The sequence below is a fragment of the Diabrotica virgifera genome, chromosome 3, assembly GCF_917563875.1.
Source record: "Diabrotica virgifera virgifera chromosome 3, PGI_DIABVI_V3a".
Classification (NCBI taxonomy): domain Eukaryota; kingdom Metazoa; phylum Arthropoda; class Insecta; order Coleoptera; family Chrysomelidae; genus Diabrotica; species Diabrotica virgifera.
In genome coordinates this window covers 194,745,146-194,762,807 of record NC_065445.1, presented here as the reverse complement: position 1 = coordinate 194,762,807, position 17,662 = coordinate 194,745,146, and the positions used below count along the sequence as shown (strand labels likewise).

Sequence of the window (17,662 nt, the reverse complement as noted above, 5' to 3'; positions counted from 1 at the left end):
ATCCAAATACATGTTTATTGGTAATAATACTCTTTTCGGGAAATTCTTAAGTTTGGATGTTCACATTAAATTAAATAATGAAAAAATTGAAATGGTTCAGGAAATAAAGTATTTGGGATTCATATTGGATAGGGAACTAACTTTTAGTAAACATGTTGATTACATTTGCAGAAAGATAGGGAAAAAAATAGGTTTTTTTCGAAGAGTATCATTTCAAACTAAATTAACAATTTATAATTCGTTAATATTACCTCACTTTTTATATTGTTGTTCATTGATTTATACAGGATGTTCTAATTATGACAGGCTTCAAATTCTCCAAAATAAGGCTAAGTGAGTAATATTGAGATGCAATCGATATACTCGAATTCAAGATATGCTGAAAACTTTAAATTGGTTAAAAGTTGAACATTTTATGTATGTCCAATCTATGACATTCTTATTTAAGATGGTAAACCATTTATTGCCTGAGTATTTGAACAGTCAGTTGGTTCCGATAGCAAATGTTCATGAGCATAGCACTAGAGCTGCAAATTCAATAAATTTTTATGTTAGAACAACCAACAAGTCCAGTTCAATGAAAAGCTTGTTTCATAAAGGAATTGTACAGTTCAATAATATACCTTATCACATTAAAAATAGCCATAATGCAACTATCTTTAAGAGATTATTAGTCCATTATATTAAAACTAAGACCTAGAAACCAATTGGCAATGTTTGTTGTACTTCCAGTGTTTTTATTTTTATGTTATTTTCTCTTTTTTTATTTATATATTGAATGTTTCTGATTAATTTAATTTGTCAATGCTTATTTCTTTATTTGTTTAGTCTCATGTTTTTAATTTTTGTAATACTTTATGATAATTATACAACGCTCCTTGCCTTGACAATTCTTATGTAATTTGTACAGGTGTGGAGTGCAATGTTTTTGTTTTGTGTATTATCTATTATGATAAATAAATAAATATCTATCTATCTATCTATCTATCTAGAGAGACAAATGCGACCTTTTAAAATTTGTGCTACAAAGTTGCAAACCTTGAAGCAAGCGACAAGTGGATATGTGTATCTTGCCTCATGTCCTTTAATGTTGCCTCAATGGAATTGCGCCTTAAGAGATTAAATCCCAATGTCTAAGATGAGATGGCCATGTCCGTAGACCTCCTAATAACCCCCTTACCAAGTTAATCCGGAAACCCTGACAAGAAGAAGGTCCTTAGGATGTATAGAACTGTGACAGGGAGAACACGGTCAGATTTAAGAATAATGAATCTACCTACGGACTAGCGTTATACCAGGTGTCCCGATTTGCGCAGGACGTCCCGATTTTCAGGGGTCTGGGGAAGCGTACCGATTTGTACCTGATCGGGACACTAAATGTCCCGATTTTCACCCACGAAAACCAATTTCAGGAGGACTTGCAGTGAATTTTATAACTATGTTATAAAAACAAGGCACTCCTAAAAGCGGCAAAATCGAATGAAAAATATAATTTTAACACATTGACGGACATTGCATCAAATGTATATGTATATACATCATAAGCAAGTGTTGTGACACTATATGTATTTTGCAAAGAAGAATAGGGAAAATGCAACGTCTATAGACGTTGTGTCACATTACATCAATGGAAATTAGACGTCTATAGACGTTTTGTCGGTCAATGTGTTAATAAAAAATAAATAATTTACTTAATCTACGATTTTTTTTTTGTAATTTCGCCTGATTATTTTTATTATGTGGGATTCAATACAGATTTATAGAAACACCTTGTAGTTCAGTAAATCAACGGGAAATACGGCGATACCGTGTAATTTTCAGGATCAACTCCGAATTGCATGAAAATTTGGACGGCTTGTATCGTTGGTTGCTTATACTCGGGTGAAGACAGTCACCCCTACTTGGGGGGTGAAAACCGCGCGTTTAAAATAAATCCGGAGATGGATAAATTGACTAATTCTAAGCAATTTTAATTCTATAGAATTTTAACTTAGTTAATACTTTTCGAGTTATTTACGATTGAAAATGTTTATTTTTCGACAAAAAAATCACGTTTTCAGGCAGATTTCAAAATAACTCAAAAAGTAAGTATTTGATCGAAAAAATATTCTTAGCAAAAATGTAGCATAATATAAAAAATAATGAAAAAAATGTGAACTCGTAAAGTCAATAGACCCAGCAAAAGCAAAGTTGTAGCTCATGAAAAATACGTTCCTTATTCGTCAAATTCCAAATCAAATATTTCAACCTTAAATACCCAATAAATGAAAGCACTTTTCGGGAAAAACCAGTTAAAACTTTTTTAATGAAGCTTTATTTTTATGATTTAAAAAAGTTTCTAGCATCAAAACTAAGCGAGTTATGCTCAAAATCAAGTTGACTCTTTTTTTTTTGTTAAAATAATCGTGAAAATCGCCCCCTACTTAGCACCCCAAATGAAATTAATTGTTACCGCTTTACAAACAATTTACATTATTTATGTATTTATTACATGATTGAAAGGGCCTGAACGAGTTACTAATCACGAGTGTATGCAAAATATTAATAGCCATATTTGAACCAATTTTTGTTTAAAAAACGCTGGACGGAAGGGTCGCCCGAGAACTTTATCGTACCGATCTATTATCGTTATGGTACTAGATACTGGCATTCTATAAAAATAAGAAAGTTACTCGTTATTTTGATATTTTAGAAACACCTTCCGTACATGAAAGTATTTTATGGTTCTACGCATCATTAATTCCTGCATTTGAGAAAATGTTCGATGCCATATTTCGGGGACACACTATAGATGTATAGATTATTGCATAAATAGTCATACTTTCATTTCAAATTAGTTCATTTTTCTGAAAAATTAATAGTTTACAATATTTGCATTTCATTCTATTTCGATTACGCCAGTCAATGCGCGAGATTAAGAACAAGATATTATCTCTGAATTCTATCCTACTGCATGGATTTTAATGAAATTTTGGGAGTAGCCCAATCTCATAATTCAAAGTCTATCCTTATATACTATTGCGTTTTTATCATGGGGGCGGTTCCCACCACTTCTCAGGGGTGAAATATTTTTATTTTCGAATTACTTGGAGAAAAATGAAGATTTTTAAGAAAATTTAAAAATTCATTCTATAATTTGATCACATTTTTTACAAAAACCATTCATTTTAAACTCGTTCAACTTTTTGAAAGTAGAAATAACACTATATTAAAAGGTATTGCAAAAGAAAAAAAATGCATTTCAATTATGGTGGATGGGGAGTTAAATGTATATACTTATATATATATATATATATATATATATATATATATATATATATATATATATATATATATATATATATATATATATATATATACTTTATATTTATATATTTTTCCTTAAAGTACATTAGTCATATATTTTTTTGCACCATATCTCGCTTAATTTCTATGTAACCGACATTTAACGGTGCTCGTTTTAAAGGCCTTTTCAAACACTACAAAAGGTGTTTGTAGTATTATACACCTAAAACCTACCGTTCCTCTGTTATTTCAAGTTGAATACACCAATTTAAGCATGCACCAAAACACAAACTAGGAACGAATCTCTTTATTATTTATAATCTAAAAAATGTTTTATAGTGTTTTTAGTTCGATGCATAGTTTTTAAGGTATTCACAAAAAATCCTTCCGAAAAGTTGTCATTTTTCAACGAAAATGGCCAATTTTCAACTACGCATAACTCAAGAAGTATTGAGTTCTCAAAAAAAAAGTACAAACCAGTTTTTGCTTCGAAATAGGTTCTTTAGCCACTTTCGTGTTTATTTTGACCAACAAATTTTCCACCCCCTTGAAGAAGTGGGAACCGCCCCAAGATAAAAAGCGCGATAGTATATAGGGTAGATTTTGTTTCTTGAGCTATTCCCTACTTACTGTGAAAATATCAAGTACATCAATGTAGTAGGATGGAATTCGGAGCCAAATACCCTCATTGACTGCCCTACAATAATGCTCTGCTATGATCGCGTGAGAGAGGACACACATAAGATTATAGCAAAATTTCTATTTACCGTAACTTTTCGAGTTTTTGAGCTACAACAATGAATTTTATGTCACTGGAAAGGTAATTTTGCATTCTTTCAAAATATGTAAAAATATACAGGGCGTATCTAAAAAAATTAAGATTTCTTATTCATTTCCGGTTCAACCGGAAGCCATATTTTTGGTAAAATTTATTGTGATAATAGGTAACAAAGTACCATATATGTCTGCAAAATTTAAAATTTTAGTTTCTATTAAGAAGGAAGTTACGGGCACTCGAATATTTTAAAAAAAAAAAATTCATAACTCCCCTCCTATGGGGAGTTAAGAAATCTGATTAATGTCATTCAATTTACCGACAGGATATCAAAAATATATCAAGAAATAAAAAAATTCCTTGGAGCGATTTTTGAGAAAATCTAGTTCAAATTTATGTCAAATTTTGACCCCTTAAATATAGGCAACCCGTAACTTTTTCTGAAAAACGATAACATCCTTCTTATAGCCCCATCTTTTTGCTATATAACGACTTTTTCAAATTAAACTTATCTTAAATAAGTTTTTAGATAGATAGGGAAATGTGTCGGGTGGGCGGTCGGCCATGTTGGCCGCCATTTTGAATTTGGAAATGTCAAATTCCGTATTTTTATTTACCTATCGATGAGCTTACTTTGAGTTGAATTTCATTCATTTCGGTCAAAATTTGCAAAAATGGGCCCTAAATAACCCCCCTATTTCGGCCCCCCTTTGAGAGGTTTTTTTTAAAAGCTTAGTTTCTCGACAAAATTCTCTTAAACTTACTCATACCGAATTTCATCAAAATCTGTTTGGTAGTTTTTGCTGGGCGGTGGCGACATACGTGCATACATACATACGTACGTACATACATAGGTACATACTTCCGACATGTTTTTTTATTTGCTTTTTAGATTCAGGGGGACTCAAAACGTCGAAAAAAAGTGAAATCTAAAAATTTTTTTTGCAGGATCCTATAACTTTATCTATTATACTATACTACATACAGGGTGTCCCGGAAAATAGTGCGTTCCTTTAAGGTATGGAGAGAATACACAATTTGGAACAAAAAAGTCCTATACCATTTTTTTCTAAAGTTAGCCGTTTCCAAAAAAAAGTTAACATTGTTTTCCATATACCTGTATTTTAATGTTTGGAAATTATAATAAACTGGCAACATCGTACGCACTACGGAATAATAACATAATAAGAACTGGTTTGTGATTGTGATTAACAGTATTTAAAATAATCCAACCTAATAGTAGGTATACTACATTCGCTCTCGCGAGATTTTTTTTGAGACATTCGGAATAGGAAACGTACAACACAAAAATTCCTACCTCACACTATTAACTGCTAAAATCAACTCAAATCAACTTAATCTTTCATTAAAAAAAGAAGAATTATTAGAAATAGTGGGAGTGTCTACTAATCTCATAAAATTTTGTTAAGTTTATTTCTACAAAATATTTTTATTTTGTAAAATAAATAATTTTCTCATTTGCTATCAATACATTATAATGGTTTAAATAAATAAATATTGATTGGCGTAAGGTTTATGTTATTTTTATGTCTGTTTACTATTAATAATATTGGATATGAGCAGGTGCGTTGGTTTTGTAGTAATTTCCAGTCACTTCTGACAACTGAATTTTTCAAAAAAGAAATTACTAACGTCAGTGTCAAAAAAAATCTCGCGAGAGCGAATGTAGTATAATACTTATGTATTTACTATTAATTTGTTTACTAAAATTATTTTCTTTTGAAATGTATTGAAATACCTATTGCATAATTTTAAACGAATTACACATCTTTTAACATAAAAACACATCTTTTAACTGAACTAGTATTATGTATTGTTACAACTTCTTTAAAATACTTTATTTAACTCAAACAGGATTACAGTAACTTTTACACAATGACAACTTTCAACTTTAAATACTCAATTACAACTGAATTATAGAATGTCAAACACATAATGTTTATATAGTTTTCTGACGTTCTAGATGTCACCAGACATTTCTGGGTTATTCCATGACATCCAGAATATTCTCGTACGTGACTACTTCTTCTTTCACGTCGAGGGACTTTTTCTATGTAGGAACAATCTACGGAACTGTCATAACACTGCTCCCTCCTTTATAGTTATTCGCCTCGAATAACTGGTCTATCAGGGTCTGGTTGAAGCCAACAGGGTGGATCAGTTCCATGATATGGGGCTAATCTCTCAATGTGAACTACCTTGGGTTTACTTCTCGCTGAAAACTGGATGCGGTAGACCAGATCATTTATTTTCTTTAAGACGGTGTACGGGCCTTCCCAGTTTCGTTGAAGTTTCGGACAAAGTCCTTTCTTGCGTGTGGGATTGTATAGCCATACTGGATCACCTCTTTCGAAAGTTGTCCCTGTAGCTTTCACATCGAACCTGGACTTGGCTTTATCACTTTGAAGCTTCAAACTTTTACGAGCAAATTCGTGGACTTTTTCCAGTTTTTCTCTTAAGCTTTCTAGGTACGTCAGGGATGAAGGTTCTTCTTCACAGGTAGGCAATTTTCCGAAAATAAGATCTTGAGGAAGCTTCATTTCTCTTCCGGTGATCATCATTGATGGAGAATAACCGGTTGCTTCATGTTCAGAACTTCTGTAGGCTAACAGGAATAGAGGTATTAGGGTATCCCAATCTTTTTGATTATCAGCAACAAACATTGAGAGGTATTGACAAATAGTTCTATTATGTCTTTCGATCATTCCGTCTGATTGTGGGTGGAGAGGCGTAGTTCGAGTTTTCTTAATACCCAAGATTTTCATTAATTCTTGCCATAATTCGGATTCAAAATTTCGTCCCTGATCAGAATGCAACTCTAAAGGGACTCCATGTCTTGATATGACGTGTGTTATAAATGCTTCTGCTACTGTAGTCGCTTCTTGATTAGGAAGGGGTGCAATTTCAGGCCATTTCGAAAAATAATCCATTGCAACCATTAAGTACTTGTTTCCTCTCTCTGTCAGCGGGAGTGGACCGAGAATATCTACTGCAAGTCGTTCAAAAGGCTCTCCGGAAAGATATTGTGCCATTTTACCACGACTTCTTGTTCTAGGGCCTTTTCTTCCGTTACATAAATCGCATTTCTTACACCATTCTTCTACATCTCGGCGACAATTGATCCAATAAAATCTGTCTCGAACTCTGGCCAGTGTTCTTTTTACTCCAAAATGTCCTCCAGACAGGCTGCTATGAAGATCTTCCAACACACTTTTAATGTGTGATTTTGGCAGTACCACCTGTTGAACTATACGTACTCCATCGGAACTTTCCCACTTCCGATATAACAAACCATTCGAAAGATGCAAGGATTCCCATTGAGCCCAGTACGCCTTTATAGTTCGACTGTATTTAGATATTTCCTGCCAAAGAGGTCTTACTCCATTTTTAAGCCAATCTCGTATAACTCTTAATTCGTTATCTTTCTTTTGACTCTTCTTAATGTTTTCCAGAGAAATCTGGTCATTATCTTCTTGCTGTTCAACTGTGGTCATCCGCAGACTAACTTCTTCGGTTACATTCTCTTTTTGTGCTAGCTGACGTTGGCTTTGAACTTGTAATTCATTTAATGCATTTTGGTATTCTTGCAATTGTTTATTTAACACATTCTTCTCTTTCATCAGTTTTTGACATTCGTTTTCTAGATTGGACTGTGTAGTTTTTGCATTATTTTGAATTACCTTACACTCTTCTTGCAATATTGTCACCTGTTCTCTTAATCTATCTATTTTATTTTTACTAATCGCTAGTTGTTCCTTCAAATGGCTAACTTCAAATTCCAGTGTATTTTCTTCCTTTCTATGGTCAGTTGTAGGAAATCTGTTTCTTAGTGACCATCTACCATCATTTCTAGTGAGACTTTGCGACAGGCTTCTGGATGTCGAACTAGGCGACCTTCTGATCTCATTCTTGTATTCTTCTTTTCGTGCTTGGGATCGGCTTCTGCAATTGGATTTTAGATGTCCCATTCTTCCGCAGTTAAAACATCTTGTTTTCATTTCGAGGTTTTTGTTGGATATTTTGTAGTAAGCTTAATATCTGGGATAAAACTAGTTGTTCATTATCTGTGGTAGTGACTTGCTTATTTTCTGTAAATTTTATTTCTTTTAATTGTGGAAGAGATCTAGAAATATTTTTCGCCGCTTCGTACTCCTGAGCTGAGATTAGTGCTTTATCTAGCATTTTGTGGTGTTGTAATCGCAGAGCCTGTTGCATTTCGATATCATGCAGTCCATCTATAAAAGCCTGTATACCGATTTGTTCCAGAAAATCTCTTGGTGCCTGAGGATATGCCAAATGTAATAATCTTTTAATATCGGCTTCAAATTCTTGCAGGCTCTCATTATGTTTTTGATATCGAACTTTCAGCTGACTTTGAAAAACCTGCTTCAGATGTTGTTGGCCATATCTTGTTTCTAAAGCTTGAACAAGTGAGTCATAACTAGGTGAATCCTGAGGAAGAAATTGAAGGACGGTTGCTGCCTGGCCTCGAAGCGACACCACCAAGGAAGCTGCCATTTCTCTCTCAGTCCAGCCATTTGCTCTTGCTGCAGCTTCAAATTGGAAACGATACGTTTCCCATGCTGTTTGGCCATCGAAGGTGGGTGGTTTCAAAATTTTGCTATTTCTGATTGTGCCTGATTCAAGAAGATTTAGGGGATGTGAAGATGAAGGGGCTGTTTCGGATTCGACATTCGTTACTGAAACAATACGAGATAAAGAAGCTTGGGTATCAATTTTTCGTTCTAACATAACTATTTGTCTTTCTAAACTAGATTTTAAATTATCTTGTTGTTGCTTTAAATCATTTTGTTGCTGTTCTAGTTTATTATCTAAATAGTTTTGTTTTTCTTCTAATGTGTCAATTCTACTATTAATTTGACTTACCTCTAATGTAAAATTTTCTTGAATTTGTGACAAACTATTTATTATTTCTACCTCTACTTGTCTACGCCTCTCCTCCTCTTCTTGCCTACGTTTCTCTTCATTTTCTTTCTCTTCTTGCCTACGTTTCTCTTTTAACTCTTCCATTTTTAAAAACCATTCTGGTGGTCCGGATGTATCCATTTCTTTCTCGAATTTAGTAGATCTTGTATTGACCATATACAAATTACTTAATGTCTTCTTATCCCACCGCTGTCGCCAATGTTACAACTTCTTTAAAATACTTTATTTAACTCAAACAGGATTACAGTAACTTTTACACAATGACAACTTTCAACTTTAAATACTCAATTACAACTGAATTATAGAATGTCAAACACATAATGTTTATATAGTTTTCTGACGTTCTAGATGTCACCAGACATTTCTGGGTTATTCCATGACATCCAGAATATTCTCGTACGTGACTACTTCTTCTTTCACGTCGAGGGACTTTTTCTATGTAGGAACAATCTACGGAACTGTCATAACAGTATTTAGTAAGGTTTAAATGGGTTGAATGCTGAGTATTGCTGAGGGCTTTAACTGAATTACATAGTTTTAATAGTTTAGAGTGTAACTTAAATACACCAGATAATGTCTCAGTAATTTGTTTACTTGTGAACTGAAATAACTAAGTTGTACTTACTTGAAAATAATTATTATACCGAATAGATGTTTCAAGTAACCTTTTACAAACACCATTCATAGGTAATAACATAATAGGTAATACACTCACTATTCGAAAACATTTTCGGCATTGACACTAAACAGGATTCTTTAAAACTATCTGTTTACTATCTATCTTCTATCTCTATTTATTTACATGGGACTGTCTATGCTTAAATTTGCGTACCGCACATAGTTGTCAGATTTAAATTTGCCTACCAAAATACATTTTAATTTTTTGGTCAAACGGTTGCATTTAGAAAAAAATGTTATAAGAGTTTTTTGTTCTACATGGTGCCTTCTACCTATACCTTTAAGGAACGCACTATTTTCCGGGACACCCTGTATAAAGTATAATAAAGTAAAAAGACATTTCCTTTGTCTATTTTTTGTCTAGAAAAACAAAGTTAATCTATCATATTTATAAAAGCAGAACCTACCTACTTTTTACTCCTTGAGATTTTTAGTATCCCTAATACTTTTTAATTTAACAAAAAAAGGAGTCAACTTTATTTTGAGCGTAACTCGCTTAGTTTTAATGCTAGAGACTTTTATATAAAACAAAATTAAAGATTTTTTAAACACTTTAAAAAATTTTAATATGTTGTGCCCGAAAATTGATTTTTTGATTTTTCAGGTTTCAAGTTGAAAAATTCGATTTGGAATTTGACGAATAAGAACGGATTTTTCATGAGCTGCAACTTTGCTTTTACTGGTTTTATAGACTTTCTGAACATACATTTCTTTTACTTTTTTAAAAGCTACATTTTAACTATGAATATTTTTTTCGATAAAATTACTCGAAAAGTATTGACTTAGCTTAAAAATTATATAGAACAAAAGTTTTTTAGAGTTAGTCAGTTGATCCATTTTGGGACTTACTTTAAACGCGCGTTTTTTTACCCCCAAGAAGGGGTAACTGTAACTGTCATCCCCCAAGTAAAAGCAACCAACGGTACAAGTTCAACTTTAAAGTAGACAGTAAGTAGAACCTAAAACCAGATTTTCATGAAATTCGGAGTTGACTCTGAAAATTACACTCCAAAGGTCATTTACTGGGCGATTGTTGTTTATTTGTCCCGATCTACAACCCTAAATCCCTATTTGTTTCTGCTTATGTACAGTTTAAAAGCTGCAGGCTTATATAAACACAAGAACACTGGAGTTCTGACAGATAGTCAGGGAAACATAGTATTGGAAATAGAACAGAAAAGGGATATTTGGATTAAATATGTGGAAAAAACTTTTCAAGATATACGAAGTAACACTGGCATCACAACAAACACCAATTGCGAATCTGGACCTCCACTTACAGTTGAAGAAGTAACGTATGCCATCAAAAGTACCAAAGCTGGTAAAGCAGTAGGCCCTGATCATTTTCATTCCGAATTCTTAAAACTTATGGACTACGACGGCATAAAATGGTTGACAAATATATTTAACAATATATATTATGACACAGGCAAAATTCCCCAAAAATGGCTAGAATCAACTTTTATAAATCTTCCAAAAAAACCCAATGCAAGAAAGTGCGAAGACTATAGAATTATAAGCCTTATGAGCCATTTACTTAAAACATTTCTAAAGGTCATTCACAAACGAATATATACAAAATGCGAGGAACAACTAACAAGAACACAATTCGGATTTCGTGATGCTCTAGGAACACGGGAGGCCCTTTTTACTGTGCAAGTGCTATTTCAGAGATGCAGGGATGTAAACTGTGATATATACGTATGCTTTATAGATTACCAGAAAGCATTTGACAGAGTAAAACATGACAAGTTAATAACTCTAATGCAAGAAATTGGAATTGACAACAAAAATCTAAGAATTATCAGAAACATTTATTACAATCAAACGGCCAAAATCAAAATAGAAGACCAGTTAACTGATAAAATTGCAATAAAACGTGCAGTATGACAGGGCTGTATTTTGTCTCCACTACTATTCAATATTTACTCTGAATGGGTATTTACGGAAGCTTTAGACGGTTGTGCCAAAGGAGTAGGTATTAATAAATGGTGAATGGTTGAATAACATTAGATATGCAGATGACACCATAGTTTTTGCCGATAATCTCAATGATTTACAGATATTAACAAATCGTATTACTGAAGTCAGCAACAGATACGGACTAGCTCTTAACATAAAGAAGACCAAATTTATGACAATTAGTAAGAAACCAATACTAAACGCTCAACTAACAATCAACCAACAGAATATCGAAAGAGTTAAGCAATATACATATTTGGGTACGAATTTAAATAGCCAATGGGACCACTCAACAGAAATTAAACAGCGAATAATAAAAGCGAAAGCAGCATATGTTAGAATGAGACCCATTTTCAACAGTCGAGACTAGTGTTGCCAGGTCCGATTTGTTTTTAATCGGTACATAAGCAAAAACAAATCGGGATTTAGGGTTGTAGATCGGGACAAATAAACAACAATAGCCCAGTAGTAAATAAAAGTCTCTAGCATTAAAACTAAGCAAGTTACGCTCAAAATAAAGTTGGCTCCTTTTTTTGGTAAAAAAAATCGTCAAATCTTCCCCTATTTAGCACCGTAAATAAAATTAATCGTTACCGCTTTACCATTTACTTTATATGTGTATTGTTTATACGATCTGTAAGGTTTACTGGTTAGGAGTGCTTAGTTTAAAAAAAACTTGGTTTTATAGTAAAAAAATTTCCTAAAATATTGGAAAAAGCCCTTTTTTCAAAATAACTTAAAAAGTATTAAGGATACTAAAAATCTCAAGAAGTAAAAAGTAGGAAGGTTTCGCTTTTATAAATGTGAGATTCATTTTGTTTTTCTGTTAGACAAAAATTGGTTTAAATATGGCTATTCATATTTTGCATACACTCGTGATTAGTGACTCGTTCAGGCCCTTTCAATCATGTAAAAAATACATAAGTAAAGTAAATTGTTTGTAAAGCGGTAACAATTAATTTCATTTGGGGTGCTAAGTAGGGGGAGATTTTCACGATTTTTTTACCAAAAAAAAAAGGAGACAACTTGATTTTGAGCATAACTCGCTTAGTTTTGTTGCTAGAAACTTTTTTAAAACATAAAAATAAAGCTTTATTAAAAAAGTTTTAATTGGTTTTTCCCGAAAAGTGTTTCATTTCTTGGTTATTTCACGTTAAAATATTTTATTTGGAATTTGACGAATAAGAATGTATTTTTTATGAGCTACAACTTTGCTTTTGCTGGGTCTATAGACTTCACGAGATCACATTTTTTTTCATTTTTTTATATTATGCTACATTTTTGCTAAGAATATTTTTTCGATCAAATACTTACTTTTTGAGTTATTTGTGAAAATCGACTGAAAACGTGATTTTTTTGTCGAAAAATAAACATTCGTAAATAACTCGAAAAGTATTAAGCAACTTAAAATTATATAGAACTAAAATTGCTTAGAATTAGTCAATCTATCTATCTCCGGACTTATTTTAAACGCGCGGTGTTTCACCCCCAACTAGAGGTGACTGTCACCCCCCGAGTAAAAGCAACCAACGGCACAAGCCGTCCAAATTTTATTGCAATTCGGAGTTGATCCTGAAAATTATACGGTATCGCCGTATTTCCCGTCATGGACTACAAGTAAAGGTATTTCTATAATCTGTAGATATTTAATCCTACATGATAATAATAATCAGACGAAATTACAAAAAAAAATCGTAGATTAAGTAAATATTAAGTAAAATTATTTATTTTTTTTTATAGTGCCTTGTTTTTATAACAGTTATAAAATTCACTGCAAGTCCTCCTGAAATTGGTTTTCGTGGGTGAAAATCGGGACATTTAGTGTCCCGATCAGGTACAAATCGGTACGCGTCCCCAGATCCCTGAAAATCGGGACGTCCCGCGCAAATCGGGACACCTGGTAACGCTAGTCGAGACATAGCATTAAAAACAAAATACCGTCTGTTGAAATGCTACATAGTCTCAGTTCTGCTATACGGAGTGGAAGCATGGACACTAACTGTTGCATCTATGAATCAGCTGGAAGCTTTCGAAATGTGGTGTTATAGGCGCATCTTATGTATATCCTGGGTTGACCGAATTACCAATGTGGAAGTCCTGCGTAGAATGGGAAAAGAGTGTGAAATTCTCATAACCATCAAAACAAAAAAATTAGAATATCTAGGACATGTAATGAGAAATCAAGAACGTTACAGCCTTCTCCAACTGATTCTCCAAGGGAAGGTAAATGGTAAACGAGGACCGGGAAGAAGACGCATTTCCTGGCTTCAAAATTTACGTAAGTGGTATAAAACGACTACTACTAAACTGTTCCGCGCTGCGGTAAACAAAGTCAAGATAGCCATGATGATCGCCAACATCTGGAACGGATAGGCACTTTAAGAAGAAGACCGATTAAAAACAAATCGGACCTGGTAACACTACTACTGACTACTGACTCAACTATCATGGACGACGGGTCAATGTGAAAGTGAGTTGTGCAGTTAGCCAAGGCCCACCCCGCGTTGCAGTGCTAGGAGAAGAAGAAAAGAACACTACCCTCCAGTTTCCTTACTAGTCAAGATTTGAGTGTGATGTCTGTAATTGAATATCATGCATTGTTTTAAAGAAATGTTGAAAGTAGGACAATGCTCTAGCTAAATTATATTTAATATATTAGCTGGTAAAAAAGTTATGGTACTAGTCATAATAAGAGGGGACGTAAATACATTGGTACTAGTACTAACCTTTTACAGTTTTTTGGTTTTCTTCAAATGGGTTAAATTTATTTTCATGTTCTATTTCAGTATCTATGGGCGATTTCTTTAAATCCAAATAATAATATGTGTCATGTGCACTTTGTCTATTTGATTCCTCGTTTTCATATTTAAAACCATCCAAAAAGGCACCATCAAAGTCATTATACTCTACTTCTACTTTACACGTTTCGTCGCTAATTTCTTGTTTGACTTCCATTGTATTACACTTAATTCTACATAGATATCCCAATAATTTTACACCTTAAAAAGACAAATCAGTAAAAATTAAATTCCATAAAATCAACAACCAACTGTACAAGAAAGTAGACAGTGGAGGAAAGTAAGCTGAAATTTGAAATATTTATTATGTATGAGTTTGAGCTTCTACTGACTTTATAATGGTAATGCTCTAAAAACTTCGGATTCTTTATTTCTATTTCAAAACGCATATTTTTATTTAAAACCCATTTAAAAACTTCCTGTTTTGAAATCAATTTTCAAATATATCTTCTTCTTCTTCTGCCTTCCATCTGGAATATGTCATGTGTCAGTGTCATAAACATGACAGGCATAGCCACCTTTACTTAACAAGCCATGAAGTTGAAATTTGGCAACATCTATTGGTAGACCGATTAATTCAGACAGTTCTCATTTGTTTTTAAATAATTTTCACTGTATTTACAGAGAAACTGAAATATTTTACAATATTTCGTACTCCAAATTATAAAGAACATTTAAAGGTATGTTATTAAGATGATTTTAGTTCAATATAATATATTTTTATATAAACTTGCGTGCATATAGAAATCCGTCCACTTAAAAATTTTGTCATTTTTAATGTCTTATAATTCCTAAATCTGTTGGCAGATTTAAGTGATTTTTTAATATGTTATAGCCTAATTCTTTTACAATACCGCTGTAATAATATTGTTGCTAACCAGTTAAATTTTTATGGTGTACCGGGCATTTATAAAATACTGAAATTAAAACCCAACTATAGACTCCGGTTTTCTTAACATTCTGTTTTTTTTATTAATTCGCTTATGTTTAACAACTGGATGTTGGACACTAACATGGCTATTCTGACTTTGTTGACTGCTGCCCTGAAAAGTCCGGTAGTGGTTAAGTAAAACCATTTTCGCAGGTTATGCAGCCAGGATATTCTTCTTCGTCCTGGACCTCTTTTCCCATGCACTTTACCTTGAAGTATGGTCCGAAGTAGGTCATATCGTTGTTCATTGAGCATTACATGGCCCAGGTATTCCAGTTTGCGACGTTTTATGGTTACGACTAGTTCGCGCTCTTTACCCATTCTATGTAGAACTTCTTCGTTGGTAACTCTGTCTATCCAGGAAATCCTCAAAATGCGTCTATAGCACCACATCTCAAATGCTTCGAGTCTCTTCAGTGATGCTTCAGTTAATGTCCATGACTCCACGCCATATAAAAGAACGGAGAATACGTAGCACTTTAGTAAACGAATTTTTATTTCCAATTTCAATAACAGCATCGATAATCTTTCAAATACATTTCCCACCTCTCATTTCTGTATTGCAGGGGACTTCAACCTACACTGTACTTGGTCTCATGATAATTTTTGTTCTACGGCAATTTCTGCTCCAGACATTCCTTTAATCGAAGAAGATGCTATAAATATTATGAATCATATATGTTCCTATCAAAATCTTTTCCAACGCAATAACATCTATAATAATGTAAACTCATTACTTGATCTAGTTTTGGTTCATGATGAAAATTGCATTGTCGCAGAAGCTGATGAGGGATTAGTTGACCCCGATAGTTTCCACCCTCCTTTATGCTTTAATTTAAACCGCGGAGATGTTTTAACTGATGAAATGAAAGCTGAAGGCTTTTTCTACGACTTTAAATCAGCAAATTTTCAAGGTATTTCTGATTACTTAGACACAATATACTGGGATGAAATTTTCAGAGACAAAAGTTTAGATGATATGGTCAATATACTTTATGATGTCTTATATGGCGCTATCGATGTTTATGTACCAATGAAAAAGTTTTATACCGGCAATTTTCCTAAATGGTATACCCGAGAGTTAAGAAACTGCATCATTGCTAAAAAGAAAGCTCATAAGAAATTTAAAGTGACCAGGTTACCTCAAGACTATAATGAATTTTCTAGATTGAGGTCGATATGCAAGTCCTTATCAGGTCAAGCATACAATCAGTTTGTAGCAAACGTTGAACATACACTTCCTAGTAACATTAAAAGCTTCTGGAGGTTCGTAAATTCTAAAAGGAACAATAATAGCATTCCGAACACTTTAAACCATAATGGCCAAACCAGTTCCGATGGTCCTACCATAGCCAAGATGTTTGCTCAGTACTTTGCTGCAGTATATAGTGAGGACGAATGTCCTATTCCAAATAGTGCAAGGGCTAACACTAGTTTCAACATTACTGGTTGTGACTTATCTATTTCAGAGGTATATACCAAATTATCCCAGCTAAACATACATAAGGGTCCAGGGCCTGATGGAATCCCACCCAAGTTACTGAAATACTGTAGTTTTAATCTTGCTCGTCCCTTATTCTTTATTTTTCAAAAATCATTACAAACGAGTGAATTCCCTCCCGTTTGGAAAGTTAGTTTTATATCACCGATATTCAAGAATGGAGATAGAAGCGGGGTACAGAGCTACAGACCTATTAGTATCCTTAATACTATACCTAAACTATTCGAGAGTTTAATATGTGACAAAATTAAGCCTACTATACAAAATGTAATCATTGAACAACAGTATGGTTTTGTTATGGGGAGATCAACTGAAATGAACTTGTTAAATTATACCTCCTTCTTAAATGAAGCATTGGAAAGTAAACAACAGGTAGATGCGATTTATACAGATTTTTCCAAGGCATTCGATAGAGTCAACCATACGTTATTGTTACATAAGATCGAACAGTTGGGTTTCTCTGATCCTCTGCTTAGTTGGATTCGAAATTATCTATTAGATAGAAGGCAGATAGTTCGTATTAAGAATTATTTCTCTAATGAAATTATAGTTACATCGGGTGTACCTCAAGGCTCCCACTTAGGACCTATCCTTTTTAATTTATTTATAAATGACATAAATAAAAGCTTCAATTTTGCTCAATTTCTTCTATTTGCTGATGACCTTAAATTATTTCACATAATTACCTCTGATTTGGATCACTACAATTTGCAATCAGATCTTAATGGTCTTGTGGAATGGTGCTCACTTAATGGTATGGACTT

General features: G+C 33.3%; 1 protein-coding gene across 1 annotated transcript in view; it reads right to left on the bottom strand.

Annotated features, from left to right (window-relative positions):
* Nucleotides 1–14,917, bottom strand: part of LOC114324344 (zinc finger protein 664-like) — a 71,122-nt gene extending 56,205 nt beyond the window's left edge. The window contains exons 1-2 of the mRNA XM_050647109.1: nt 14,799–14,917; nt 14,395–14,667 (exon numbers count right to left, since the gene is read on the bottom strand). Of these exons, the coding sequence (XP_050503066.1) occupies nt 14,395–14,623 (229 nt within the window). The 5' untranslated portion in view covers nt 14,624–14,667; nt 14,799–14,917. The remainder of the gene's footprint in view (nt 1–14,394; nt 14,668–14,798) is intronic.
* Between the last annotated feature and the right edge of the window lie 2,745 nt (nt 14,918–17,662).